This window comes from Lingula anatina, chromosome 1, assembly GCF_051362555.1.
Source record: "Lingula anatina isolate TDL-2025a chromosome 1, LinAna3.0, whole genome shotgun sequence".
In the NCBI taxonomy this organism is placed as follows: domain Eukaryota; kingdom Metazoa; phylum Brachiopoda; class Lingulata; order Lingulida; family Lingulidae; genus Lingula; species Lingula anatina.
Genome location: NC_141767.1, coordinates 23488643 through 23504156, shown reverse-complemented (window position 1 = coordinate 23504156; position 15514 = coordinate 23488643). Strand labels below are relative to the sequence as shown.

Here is a 15514-nt window from a genome sequence, read left to right as displayed (position 1 = left end):
ATAATTCTGATTATTGCTCCAGTTAAGTAAGGAGATATACACAACAAAAAGTAAAATATTGTAAGTAAAACATTTAATGCACTTATTTAACACTAGTACATTGAACAGGCATTGGCAAACAATAGAGCAGAACAGATATGGCTACACTGGATAGTAACCAAACTAAATACTAAGTTGTAAGTAAATTACCTGCTTGGTAACATTTTTTCTGAGCATTATTAGTGAAAGTAATGCAGTGAATCACATATCACTTTTTGACATGTCTGATTTTCTAACACATTCATGGAAAATGGTTGATATATTTGTGTATTAAAGTTGTACTTAAAAGTTGTCCTTAAATGGAAGCTTGCATTTCGTTCATGGTTTATTGAATTTTTGATAATGCAATATGTGTTATAATACACACATACATGAATTGATAGTATCGTATTTTGCTTCTTTATTCATATTTCAGCACATACTTATTTAAAGGGATAATAACTCTTCGTTTTGGCCAAAAAATGAATTTTCTTGGAGTAAACAACAATTTTTCCATACTTGCCAATGGTTAATGAATCCATTTTTACATTCAAAGTTAGTCCCTGGTTTTTTTCTAAAAAGTTTGGTTTTTTGTTAAAATCTCTTAAGAGATTATAACTGAGTACAGCCATCAATGGAGGTCACGTGGTCTGAAGACAAGCTCAGATATCAGAATAATAGCTATAACTGCCGTTTTTGTGGTAAAACAGAATATATTATATTTCTACGAGTTGTTCACAATGTTTTTATTGTGAAATATAGATATCATACGAAGAGTAATTATCCCTTTAAGTGTCAAAATCAATTTTGAAAGGAATGCACTTAATTTGGCAAACAAAGACAAATGTATATAATTATGTAGGAAAATGTGTACAATATATTACGTGAACTGAATTATACACTATATAATCCCATGACAAAGTATTTAAATTACTGCAAAACTATGAGTGAGTGAGATATGTATACTTTTGAATTAACTGAGATTACAGAATGAGGCAATAGTACATCCTTAGCTGTAGACCTTATCTTTCCATTTGGTTAAATCTACATCATCAATAGAGGAGCAAGACACTCGTGCATTGAAGTCCATGTCCCACAGCCTGTTGAACCAATCTATGGTCAACCCACTCTTTTGATCATATCTAAAATATGTGAAGAATAACATATCAACTTAAATGTTGAAGCTGTTGAATGTGAATTAAATTTAAAAGAAATGCCTTATTCTGCAAAATAGCATGTCCTTAGACCCATTGACAAGTGTTTACTGGGTCCTAGGTATATGGCATAACAATAACTTGCCAGTTATTTATTTATTTAATCTGTTCTTTTTAAACATAATAAATAAACTTTTTATTAAATTGAAAAAAAATTCACACAGGTGGCATTTATTTCATTTTGATATTTAAATACATTCATGAAATGTGAACTTACACTTTCTGAGGAAAAGTTTTCCTGAAAGGTTGCATCATCACCCAAGGCTGCATGGTGACCACTTGGTCCAGGTTGTTGCATAACACACGAGCTAAAGTGACCTTTTTCAGCTCTTTTAATTGACCTAGAAAAAAGGAATGACTTCCTGTTAGTTTGACTCTTGTAACTTTTTAGTCTCATTCCATCCGTTTTATATATGATTCTTGGCATGACCTCTTAAATCTATAAGAAAAGTACCACACCTCAAAGAAGGTTAATTATTTGTCAAGGAAAAAATGATTGCATTCTGCAATTTTGTCAAAACATTTTCACACTATTTTCAAAGACTTTGTCGCTATCCATTTTGATCTCCAAAGGTTCAATATTAAAGAATGATATCATACAAACAAGGCCTACAGACATAATATAAGTGGAAATACCTGGGGTGAAATGGGTTGGGTTTTTGTTCTCATACCAGAACCTGTCACCCTGCCTTAGCCTGCGGAATTGATCTCCAATGATACAAGCAAACACTGGTCCAATCAACCCCCCTTCTACATTGTCCTCAGACAACCCTCCAGTGAACAGGTCTATGTCATCAACATGGCTAAAATACATGTACATAAATACAGACCGTAAATCAGGAAAATACTGTACCCTTTATGACTATCGTCTAAATGTAGATCTACCTGACACAGGATTTATTGAGCATGTTAAGACATTTTTAAATTAAAATTATTTGAATGGATCTTGTTTTTATTTATTGCAGTCGTATATACTGGTATCTGATAGGAAATGTTTTCTTTATAATGTTAAGAATTTGGTGCATTTGAAAGCTTGTTGTTAAATTATAAAATGTATGTAGCCTTGTAAATGATTACAAAAAAAATCCCATCTAATATTAAGGTACATGTATTGTGATGGCAGTTTTACCCTTTCTATCCAGGTAACACAGTGTTTTGATACCTACTCGTATGTCTGCTCTAGCTTAGTGATAATTTCTCGTTTTTTGATGGTATTGGCTAAGTCATTGAATGTGGAAGCTCTCCCAAGACCGCAGAACTCTCTCCATATGTTGTAGCCTGAATAAAAAATTATGGTTTCCAATGACAGACAATGTTCAGTGAAGCATTCACTTCTTGGACCTGATCTCTCATTTATTCTGCATTTCACGTCTTGCAATATATGTATACATATATAACTCAGTCTGGAGCTTTTTTGAAAGGTCATTTATCCAGAAATTTTTGTGATTAAGTGAAGAAAATAATAACATGACAATTTAAGAAAAAACTTCTCCAGTTATCTTACCAGGGATGCCATGTTCTCTACCCCGCTGTAAGTTCAGGGATAAAAGGTCTGTCCCAGGTCCGTCAGGGGGATTCTCACTGAAAAGATGTTCTGTCACCTCTTTGGTAACAAACCTGTCAAAATTTTGCATGCTTGATTCACACATTCCTCTCATTATACCATCAACACCATCGTATTTGCTGTCATAAACAGGGTCACTGCGGAAGAAGGTCTGTAAAGAAATGACAAACAGGTTTATGACAAGGTAAAGAAACCACTGACAATATTTGGGATGATTTTACTGCACTAATAGATATTTTGATGAAACAAATCATTATAAACAACTGCTGTGTAGTAAGTCTGTAAATTAATATTCCATTAAAAAAAGAAATTATTTGGATCAGTGGTGTGAATTGTTAAATCATACAATTAAAGCGCACACTCGCTATCATAACTTGTACCTTACTGAGGGGCATATCACCATCTGGTCTCTTTGTGAAGTCTGCCCTGGGTCTTGTTAATTTTGGCTGAATTAAGGTGTGGCCAAAGCGGAATGCAGCAGTGGCAAATGCATTAGAAATTCTTGGATCTACATTGGCATTATAACCTTTGCAAGAAGATTAGAATATGCAGTTAAAGATTAGGGTGGTATTAATATTTGTATATACTCATGATATGAAAGGTAGGTTCAAATGATTCTTTTATATTATCAATACTTTACAAATTGTTTTAATAGAAACAAAAGGCATTGTATCTAAAACACCATCACAGATGCTGTCAAACTGTTCAAAAATGTCATTGTGTCCTATTTGCAATATCTAGTATAAATTCTCTATTTTTTCTTCAATTTCCATGACTAGATACATTATTTTGTATTGTGACAAAACAACATGATGAATGGAAATATCTGACCAACCTCTGTAATAACCAGACTTCTTAACTTCCAGGTCATACTGTGCGAGTTTTTGAGTGCCCATTACTACTGGCAAGAATTCATTGTAAGTTATATGTTGCATCATGGCACCAATGATCTTCCTGGTTTCTTGATACAGTTTCTCCCCTTGCCACTGGGGGTTGATCTCATGAAGTTTTTGTTCAATACGATTATGTTCTCTCATCCATAGTGTGTGCATTGAAGCCAAACCAGCATGCTCATTTGCACGCTCATCGCCTAAAATAAATACAAAAAGACTAGATACAAAAGTGCTATGTGTCATTTGCATAGTCTTTGTATTGTGATGAGGGCACTGATTGTGCTTGGATGAGACTGCTCATTGTCATTGCCACAGTGCTGTTCATAAATAACAAATGGGTCTTGGATTAGACTTATACATGTACCAATGAGCCAAAAATTTAAAAATCTTGAGGTTGAATGGGATACCAAAGATGCCTCAGTTTTACAATAGCTGATTAGTCTATAAGGATATATAAAGACAGAAGTCCAATTCTGGTTTTACACTAGTCTTGGTCTGATCCATCTGCTAATTAACTTTATAGATCAATTTTTGATAATGTGGAAGCAACCTGTTAAACTTACCAGCCCTGAAGCAGCTGTGTCTTTTCTTATCTAGATCCATGCAGAATGTTCTGTCTGTGGTTTCAGGTAACAAGGGCTTGTATTTTCCACCATTAGGGTTGTGGGTGATTTTTAACCTGCCACGGGCTTTGAAAAACAGCAGAGAAGGGATTTTAATTCCAAAAATATATTATTAACAATGCATATTATGTTTGTATTACAACATCTGAGTTTTAAAAGTGACTATTAATCACAATGCATATTATGTTTTGTATTACAACATCTGAGTTTTAAAAGTGACTATTAATAACAATGCGTATTATGTTTTGTATTACAACATCTGAGTTTTAAAAGTGACTGTACCATTACTTGACAGTGCAGTCTGTTGTTACTTACCTGGATCAGATATGTCCCTTAGGGTGTCTGCTTCTTCTTTAGTAGAGCCATACACATTTGAGGCATCTAGAAAGGATGTGATTTGATTCAGCTGTTGCCTGGGACCTATAACAGAAAATATCATTCAACATGAGAAAGTTCTTTATTTTCATGTCAATATTTTGTATGTAAGTTGACACAATTTGCACGGGAAATGAATATCCAAAAACTTTATAACATGCCCAAAAAGCATTTTACTGATCTTAAATGAGTTGCTTTTCCTGCAAAACCAAACCTTACCAACTCCGCAATCCAATCCTGGTACTTCCTCTGAACGCACAAACTCCAGGCATTTTTTATTGGAGAAGACTTTATCATTGGGTGGTACAGGAATAGGGAGACACTGAGGGATGGAAGTATCACATCCATCTGATCCACATTCTATGTTCACTGTCTCTGTGGCTCTGCCTTAAGAAAAATTAAGACAATGCAACTAAGGTAACTTACGCTGTTTTGTTTCAAGTGTCACATAAAAAGGTAAAGGTGACAATATACAGGCACAAATAACTCCAATAGAAAGGATGTACTGGTTTTTCTAAACCACTTTCTTTCATTCCCACTATGAAAAACAGTCAAAGTTTTGGGTCATTTTGCCACTGCTATGAGCATCTGTGAAAAATGTCAAATAGCGATGGTTTCAACATCTTGTGTAGGTGAACTATTTTTGACATGCATGGCTGTGGCTTATATGAAGCAGATGAGGCACATTTCATGTCCGTAATGACCACATATTTGTTACAGTTACAATGATGGAAGGGCCAAAGGGTGTGTTTTGGCTAGTTACTATCTAACCTCCTGTTTTGGACCTGTATTGCTTAATAGTCACAGAGCTATAATCATTTTTTACAAAATGTTAACAATCATTTTACTACATTAAGGAATATATAAATTTGTATAATATGTTATGAATAACAATCATTATTTTTGAACAGCAAGTTTTAAGTTTATAAGAAATATAGAAAAATGATATATATCAAAATGAAGGAGTTTTCAAAGACACCTTCAGAAAAAACAGTCTTACCACTGGAATCTTTGGCCAGTTTGGATATAGCTGTTAGTGAGAGGTCATGGTCAAGTGTCTGACCAAACTGCATCACCATGAGTGTGTGGATTTGATTGGGAACATCTTGGTCTGGGTGAAGGGCCATACTCACTTTTCTTGGACTGGGAAGCTTAAGACGACTTCTAGACAACCTGGGGCTACCCACACCTACAAGTAACAGATTTTTTTTATTTAAAAGCTATTGGTCATCATTCAAAACAGTTCATTTTCTTTTTATTATTATTTTTTTTATTTATTTATTTATTAATTTTTTTTGTAACCTATTTAATGTAAAAATGGCCAATAAGTCATAAATGCTGCTAAAATGCCATTCAAACCTCGAACTACTTAAATTAAATTACTTAAGTCTTACTGAAAAGTCTTACTTTATCATACTAACAAAAGTGCAAAGGTAAAATACTATGTAGTGATTAGGTGTGCTTACCATTGCCATAGTCAGGGTATAAGAGTCGTTTCAGTGGTGTGAATGATCTCCCTATTATGGGATTCTGAAGGTTGTTACAGGAGCCATCAAATGTTCTGTACTCCATCTGAGCTGGGCAAGTGTACCTGGAATCAAGGAGGCATATGGACCAGTAATGGACTGAAACCAGTGGCTTTTACAATACCCATGTTGATGTTAAATTATAACCACTGTCATATTTGAGACAGCAACTGTATGGAGGAGATATAAATCAAAATTTTGATGTTAAATTATAACCACTGTCTTATTTGTGACAGCATATGTCCTTTAATTTTGGCTGAAGATGTATCTGGCCTTAGTGAGTACAGTCTACATACCTTCATGTGTATTTACCATGAAATGGCTTTGCTCTTATATTTAACTTACCTCATCCAGGGACAGGTGCCAGGTTACACATTTAACTACCTGTACATTGGCCAGGGAAAGGTGCCAGCTAGGCCACATACTTGTGTTCACCTACCTTGGCCAGGGACAGGTGCCAGGTTCTGGGGTCGGGTAAGGATCATCTGGGTTGAGGAAATAAGGGTTTTCCGGAATGGGTGATGGAATAGAGCGGAAATATGTCTCAGATTCGTGGTTGTCAATTCCAAACCTGAAATTAATTTTGAAATAATGCATTTGTTAATTTTAATAGACTGCACAAAGTGACTATATTTCAGGTTCTAAATGAAAGAGAATGACCTTACAAATTAGGTGCTGTTAATCTAAACTTACTTAATTAACCAAAAATTACAGTAAATTTTATTTGTAGAATAAAATTAGGCCCAATGAGCTGCGAAATTTGTATTAGAGTCTTGAAATCAAGTTTTTATAGCAAAAATAATCAGTTTCCCACTATCCACAAACACTGTACATAAATCACACAGCCATTACCTGGAGATAAGGTAAGCTGAGGCATTGCACAGGACAAAAGCAGGAAGAGACAATTTCTTCGCAAAAGGCTTGGCACGCAGGAACCCCTGAACAACCCCAAACGGACGATACTGATGTCTGTTGTTATCTGCACCAGAAAACAATTATAAATCTTATATTTCAAGTGGCAATTGTTTAAGCAGGCAAAATAGATAAATGCATTAACATTTAAATGTTTCATCATTTTCATTTTAATGTCAAAAATATTTGTTTGTGTGACATCACTTTTTTTATTGATTTCAATATCATTTTAATTTATGATTTTTACTAATTTTTTAATTTCAATACCAAATGCCTAAAAGGATCTCATTAACTACTGACTACCTGTTGACTTACTATTTGTCCAAAAAGCTACATAACAATTAACATATTCATATTTTCCCTTATTCTGTAAGATCACATTGGGCTGGCAATGTGTTACATTACATAGTGAACATATATGTGGCTAGCATTACTGTGGGAGGTCCTCAGCTCAGCTGGTCTAGGTAGCACATGGTAACATGTAACGAGACATATTGGCACAGCTTGGGACACTCCTCCCTAACATCTCATATACAATTATGGCTTTTTTTTTTTATTTGTGTCAATGCTAGATGTAATGAATGCAGGGAATGAGTTTGTAGTGACAGGTTGAATGAAGAGAGGTGGGGAAACAAAAATTTGGCAAAATATGAAAAATCTGGGCTCATCTTCACTAAGGCTTAATTTGGACCCAACTTGTAGTAAGGTTTAAGTTAATTAACTTAACCAAAAATAATGCACATAAATAAAGGCAGCATCTCTATTTCCTTACTTTCAATATCTCTTGCCATTTGTGCCTCTCTCCTGAGCGACTGTGTCAGGCTTTTCATAGCACGCTGTATTGCATTTGGCAGCTCCTCTTCTATACTAGGGACATCTGGACAAAAGGAAACATTTATCTCTACACAAGCATATAGAATTATACATGTAAAAAGATTGATCAATTGCCAGCATTGAATCCAGTCATCTATGTGGACAGTTCATGAAGAATATTTCAAAGACAATTTATAAGTCAAATAATCCAATTTACATCATAAAAAATCTTCCAGGAAATTTTGACTGTCTGCACATTTGAAGTTTGGTGAACTGCTGATGGCATGCATACTCATTTTGTTTGGCTAATAATTAACACAAATGTTTTATGGTGTGTTTTTACCATTATATATGGCATGCAGACTTAATATGTCTGCCTAATAACATAAATGTTTTAATGTGTGTTTTAACCATTATGCATCCAATTCAAAGAAATGAGAATTTTTTTTATACAAAAGACTTCTATCTTGACCACTCATACATAATTTAATGTATTAATAAGACTGCAGTATATGACATAACCCCAAAGAACAATCTACAAACCAGACTTTCTTTCACCATCATCACTGCTGCCAGATAGCGTCTCCTGTCTGTATGTTGTCTGGGCATTTGTTGACTCTTTGGGCAATGTCACCTGAACACTCTCTTTATCTGGGTTGGGAGACTGACCAACAGGGTCACATGTTCCGAAGTCACAGCTGCCTGTGGACTCCTTGAAGACCAGTCCGTGAGAGCAGGTCAACTCCCAGGCATAACCACCATTACAGACCACATACTTCCCACAGGTTGGGTGAGCAAAGGTGCCCTGGTGAGACTTGCAGAATTCCTGCGCATCAACTGAAACAATACAATCAGAATCACTGCTATCTTTTTTCTTATAAGTTATAGATGCAATATCTTGAGAAAATATCTCATAATAGCAATTGTGTGTCTTTTCTGCCTCATAAACCATAATATCTATTATGTCTGTATGTAAATCAAATATATTTACACTGTTGTGTTCTGCTGACAGGTCTCTTTTCCACAGTAGTGGTCTTCTGCCTAGTGTCCGTAGCCTGCTGGTCAGTGCTTGGGCTTTGACCATTGTAGTAATGACGTGTGGTTACAGGAGGTGTCTGTTTCTTGTCTTTCTTGGTATCTGTGGTATATTGAAATTTCACATCTGATAATTCTATTTATATTAAGTCAATTCATTTATGCATCAATACATACATATGCATGACTTTTAAAATAGCGAAAAACAAAAGAATAACAAAAAATGTACCTTTTATGCAACTTACGTATGTACATGCATACTATAAAGAGAGTAAAATATAAAGAATGATAAATAAATATACAGTACATATAATTAGAATATGTTTTCTATCATAATAACCTCCATGAATTTATACCATACATTTAACCAAAAAAAGACAAAAACCAAGAAAGAAAGAAAAAAAGAAAGAAAGAAAGAAATCAGAAGAAAAAATACCTGTTGACTGTCTCTGGGTACTGTATGTGCTGGACTGACTATATACTGGCTTTGACTGACTTGAGACTGGCAGTGGGCCTGGAGAGCCTGGATAGAAGATAAACATTTCTTCAATATCAACTTAATACTTGTAAGGATGAAAAAAGAAACTAATAATACAATCAGTCCCCCCCCCAAAAAAAAATAATAATAATAAAATAATAAAAATAATAATAATAATAAATCACCACAGGTTGTCACAGTTGCTTTAATTTGAAGTTAATGCATGCATGCATGTATAACATTTAAATACCTGTATGATAAATTTCGTGGAGCTTCATAATAAACTGTTTTGTTTCTTAGTCTTCATACCATTATGTTATTTTTCACCTGTGGCATGAAAAATTGTGACATCTGTGCTGATCTTGGATCCATCACATCATGTATGATGGGTCCAATGATAGATGCATAATTTTGTATCATAATATAGCATATATTGTAATTGGTAACCAATTTATAATCTACTCCATATATATTAACGGAAAAGTAGTCTTGCAATATGTAATTTGTCTTTGCAAGATTTGGTAATTAAAACAGCCAGAAATATTCAGTTTATGATATGCCAGAGAGCTGAGGGCAAATTAAGAGAGGCTTTCACTTTACTTCAGGTCATACAGTGTAGTATTTTATATAGCCCGACCCCTTCTCTTGTCACCCTCTGTTGGGCAGATGCTGCCCTTGCTGGGGAAATGGCGGAGCAGATGTCTCAAACACCTGCAACTTCTGCAACTTACCACTGTTCTGACAGGGTCCTGTCTCACACCATCCTTTATCTGGCTTGAAGACCAGCCCCCCTGGACAAGGCATCTCCCAGGGAGTGCCACTCACACACTGGACATACTTGTGACAGTCACTAGGATGGGAGTACAACCCATCAAGGTGGATGTCACAGATCTGGCTTACTGCTGAGGAACCTGAAAATTTTATATTATTTTTTTTATTTTAATTTTACATTATTATATATATATTACATCATTATATACTTTTTGGAGCATAGGTCTAACATTCGTTATATAATATGGTTGAAGTTGAAAGAACACTTCACTAAAATCATTGGTTATATATTGATCACATGAAATCATTGAATATATATGGCACTGAGGATGACACAAGGTTAAAATAAATGTTTGACTTTCTTTGCTCTATATATTTCTATGTAAATTAAAACATTTTTAGAAAACCTAGCAATAAACTGGCAATAAACAAGTAGGCCGTTACATGCTAGGTAGACATAAAATCTAGGAGATCCATGTTTCTTTCATGCACAATGTAAAATATCTTTAAAACAGAGTGCAGAACATTTAATGAGCCAGATATCAACAGAAAACAATTGTTTATCATGTCGTTGTGTCTAAGTGTAATCAAAAACGACACCATTCATAACAGATGATTGCTACCTGAGGACTGCCTACGAATCCTTTCCTTGTCTTTTTCGAGATAGCCATTTGCTAGAACAGAGTACACTATGGAGAGAAGTACCCAGGTGATAGGTAACCTACAATACATTAATTTTTATTCCATAATTGTGAAAACATTGTATAACCAATAAAAAAAATATGTAAATGAATATTTAAACTTTTTAGGTGTATATGGTGTGGTTGGAATTGTGATAAGACCTAAATAAAAGAAAAAATGTATAAAAATAATGGAATCAGTCATTGACACAGAAGGTGTTTTAATTTATATCTGTTTCCCCTAATTAGCTGGTCATTGTTTTACATTAAGCAGTGATCTTCTTGAATAGTCCAATTATCTGTAGCTAATGTTTTAATTAAGCCACTGTTTTATGGTTTTATGTGCTGTTAAGTCCTAGGATCTACACTTACCTTATGCAATTTACTAAATGAATGATTATATATAACCAAAATCATTTTCCTGACATGTACCCTGGTACATGTCTTAAAGCTATGTAATAATTATTGGTAAATATGAATGTTCTTGCATTCCTGAAGTGTGGAATTTTAGCTTTAAGCTCATATTTGTATTTGCATTACAAATTGTTGCTGAAAGGTGATAGATCAGAATTTGTTGAAACATGTATATACAGTACATTAAAGGCCATTAATCTTTGTTCAGTGAATTGCTTATAGTGTTTATTTTCAATCAAACAGCATTTTAATTAAGTATAATTATTTTGTTTTAGATAATTGGCAAATAGCTTTTTTAACTAGAATTTAATTATGATTACATGCTTAAATGATAGCAGTAAAATCATCAGTAATTAGCATTGTAACTGTCACTTGAAGAATATACCTGCCATAAACACTATGAACACATTTCTAACTAACACAAAGAAGGAAAACACACCTTACCTTCTCAGTATCATTTCCATAGCTGTATCTGAAAGCAGTAAACCAGTGCCTGCTGTATTTAAGTGAGCTTCCAGACACAAGACCACAAGCCAGGTACATGTGTGCCCTAGACATTGGCCACAATTAATCCATGTTTGGCCCCAACAGCACATATGTAAGAGGATGGCACACATATCCACAGCAGTGACATTAGGTTTTACCAATAGGCCATGGGTGTGGATAAACAAGAATTAAGTAAAAAATTTCAAAAAAGGCAAAATCTGTCACTTGAAGTCACACTGTGGTAACAGCTTGCTGAGGTAAATAGAGACACCTTCACCAGAAGTCACCAGGCTGCATGCTCACACCCATATTGGCAGACAAATTCTTTAAATATGTGGTAGTCATTTACTTGCTGCCTCAGTTTTGTGGGTTACCCATATTTTTTTAAGTTGCTGATGTCTGTACAACTGTTCCATGCACTTAACACATTTAATGTAGTCAAACAGTGTATTAAGGTTTATTAAGTCCAATTAATTGATAGCTTTTAACTAAGATCTTCCTTATCAGGCTGGCTAATTGTCAAGTAAAATTAACTTGAATTGCAATAAATCATTTGGGCAGGGTATTCAATGTCGAAAAAAGAAAAAAAATAAGCAAAATGCAAACCTCTTTACATGTACAGATGCTCGTGCTATGTGACATTTGTTTAGGAAAATGTCGCCCTACAAATAGACAAAATACCTACACCAGATGTTACAGGAAATTGTTAAAGGAAAGTATTTATCTATATCAAACAAATCCAAAATTAATTTCTTTTTGTTGACGTAGGAACCTGTCTCAAAGGAAAAACTGACACGGAAACATTCCTGTTTAAAAATATTTCATTTAATCCATAACTTTATGATAAATTAATAACATCCATCGATTAGTAAAGAATACTTGCCCTGTTGAGCAAATAAATTTGCCTAAAACTGCAGCAACATATTGTGCACTGTCTTTGCGTACATCTTTTAGATTTCATGTTTCAGGGAATTTGTTTATAATATATTTGTGGTATTCTCATTACTCAAATTTGATAAAGAATTTACATACACTGATGCTCATAAGTTAAGCAACACTTTCTTATTTCTCAAATTTCTCAGCAACCAAAATTTTATTGAGGCAGAATTTGTACAGTAGCTAGATATTTATCTTGTTTTTACTTTGACTTACTGGACCGTGACATTAGAGTACTATTTACTGTTGGACACGATAGAATATGCAATGGGGGTGCCACTTGCGAAAAACACATTTTGGCCATGCCATGAGGAGCTTCCAGTTTGGCTAGTTTCATGGGCACAATTTGTTATTTTGGACCAACCAATGGTTAGAAGAGGACTCAACAAGGTAATCAGATGGCAAATAATGGGAAGCCATCGTGCTGGGGTGCCAAAGAGACAGATACAAGGCAACAAAAAAGTAGCACCAAGTCAAGTGTCCAAGCTGGTAGCAAAATGGCGCCAAGTTCATCATGTATTGGACAAGCCTCTCTCTGGTAGACCAATATTAACAGACGCAAGAGATGGAGATACAGTATCTGGTTCGATTATGCCACCAGGACCAGTTCATATCAGCCAAACAACTGAGGAACATCTGGCCTGGATAAGGAAGGGCTCAAATCAGAAGGCAAACAGTCAACAGGCATCTTTTAGAAGCTGAACTTCCATCTAAAAGACCTCGTCAAAAGCCACAGTTGACCAACAAACACAAGCAAATAAGATTGACATGAGCCAGATAGCGAGAAAGATGGAATCTCAGGACTGGGCGAAAGGTCCTGTGGACTGAGGAGACCAGATTCACTTTGATGTATGTAGATGGTCGGCTAGGCGTCTGGAGACATCCAAACCAAGCGTTTCAGGATGATTGTGTTCTTCTGCGTGTTCAGGGTGATGGAGTTTCCGTCATAGTATGGTGGGGTTTCTCATATGATGAAAAAAATTGCCACCGTACGTCATTCAAGGGAGGTACCCTGGTCAACTATACAGAGACGAAATACCATTGGGGCGCATATTATCTCACATTCAAGCAAATCCAGGAAGAAAAATCATTTTGGTGCAGGACAATGCGCCCATCCAGAAAGCATGGTCCGTGCAAGACGCGCTGCAATAGCACGGTATCCCACATTTGGATTGGCCTGCTAATAACCAATTCTCATTGTAATCGAACATGCTTAGGATATGATTGACAGGGCAGTAAATGAGAGACAACCTCCAGTTAGAAAGATTAGAAAGGTCCAGCAGGCAGTAAATGAAGAATGGAACCGGCTCCCAAAGCAAGATTGGCAGAATTTGGTGGCAAGTGGCAGGAGACAATGTGAAGCTGTTGTTCAAAACCAGTGAAGGCACACCCGATATTTATTGCATAATAGACGATTAATCATCTATTATCCACAGTCTTCTTTTATTAAAGCTAATTCTTAGATGACCGAACTTTAATTTTTTCATAATAAGCTGTTTTAAACAGCACGTACTTTTTGCTGTGTGAGCATACTTTTTTGACACATGGTTTGGCATATTTTAGTACCGTTTGGTTAATAAAGTAATTTTGATTATTACAATAAGCAATGTGGTGTATTTCTTTAACCGAAATATTCAACTTGAATAAGTTATTTATTAAATATAAAAGAAATATGCATTATCCCACCAACAAATGAAATAATGATCATGATGGAAGAAACTTTTGAAAAAATCGGGGTGTTGCTTAACTTATAAGCATCAGTGTATATGTTTGCAGTTCTTGGAAGCCCAAAGGATGCCCATCCCACCCCCTATTTGAGATCCTGTGTTTTCTAGGACTCTGCTCAGAGAGTCCCATTAGGTATATACGATAACCCTGAAAGCCTCCTTTTTATTTCCTGGGATGCGTGACTCGCGAATGCGGCTTCTTATTCTCCTCCCTTCGTGAAACGAAATTATTGTGACCTGGTGATATGTGATTTTCAGGATTTTCGACGCGCATTATCAGTAACATTAAATAAAGTCACATTTACTTTGATTTGTGAATAGACGAATTAATTCCCCGTGATCTTTGTTCACTACGCAATAATGGGACCATCTGTTAGTGAGATGCGAGAACATGCAATCAAGTGACAGGTTATTAATATACCTAATGTAACTGAATGGTACATTTTTTCATTCCATAAATTATGTGCCTACCCTCTTGCCACTGATATTATCATTATGTATTTTCAAATGCATACACATCTTTTATTTATTTGGCTTCCTTGAACGCACCCCTCACCTATGCGATACCTGTGGAGGCGGCGGTCAATCCCTTACCCCTATGCAAAACAAAATTTATTTTGAAGTATGCACATATAAAAAAGCGCCTTCAGCTATGACCGAGGCCTTAAAATGAAGAGATGATCCACACTTGAATTTACTCTAAACAATTTTAGTCTGCGTGTGAATGCAAACAATTGCACAACTTTTCACCGACAAATTTTTTAATTGATGCGAGGGATTTAATCAACAAGGCAGAAACATTTTTTACCATCACTGATTGTGATTATCCAGTGTTCCACCTACCACAATATGCAGCAGGGCGGTTTGACTATTTTTTAAAATTAATACGAGGGATTTAATCAACAAAGCACGAAACAATTTTTACAGTCGCTGATTGTGATTACCTGTTCATCCACCTACCACAATATACAACACCGTGTTAGCGTTACCAACTTGTTTCAAGCAGGCGCGCAAAAGCTGAATCATAACACTTTGTCTTAAAGAACGCA

At 35.2% G+C, this 15514-nt stretch overlaps 1 protein-coding gene across 1 annotated transcript; it reads right to left on the bottom strand.

Moving 5' to 3' along the window:
- Positions 1-123: 123 nt before the first annotated feature.
- On the bottom strand, positions 124-11819 carry LOC106159524 (immunomodulatory peroxidase). Its single transcript, XM_087014355.1, has 21 exons — positions 11761-11819; positions 10846-10943; positions 10183-10362; positions 9410-9496; positions 8930-9076; positions 8482-8775; positions 7898-8002; positions 7066-7192; positions 6653-6784; positions 6154-6278; positions 5688-5876; positions 4907-5074; positions 4628-4732; positions 4253-4378; positions 3632-3886; positions 3177-3322; positions 2737-2947; positions 2399-2510; positions 1869-2035; positions 1450-1573; positions 124-1160 (listed from the first exon to the last, which is right to left on the bottom strand). Exons 1-21 carry the CDS (start codon positions 11778-11780, stop codon positions 1028-1030), a joined length of 3051 nt encoding a protein of 1016 aa, XP_086870481.1. The 5' UTR covers positions 11781-11819; the 3' UTR covers positions 124-1027.
- Positions 11820-15514: the final 3695 nt, after the last annotated feature.

What these genes read in the sequence shown, in the direction of transcription:
- LOC106159524 (XM_087014355.1), bottom strand. Translation starts at nt 11,780, where the DNA reads ATGGAAATGATACTGAGAAG. An exon ending in TGATGGTGAAAGAAAGTCTG is followed by an intron (nt 8,003 to 8,481) that starts GTTTGTAGATTG and finishes CCTTTTGTCCAG; the next exon opens with ATGTCCCTAGTATAGAAGAG. An exon ending in CCCAACCCATTTCACCCCAG is followed by an intron (nt 1,574 to 1,868) that starts GTATTTCCACTT and finishes CCTTTTTTCTAG; the next exon opens with GTCAATTAAAAGAGCTGAAA.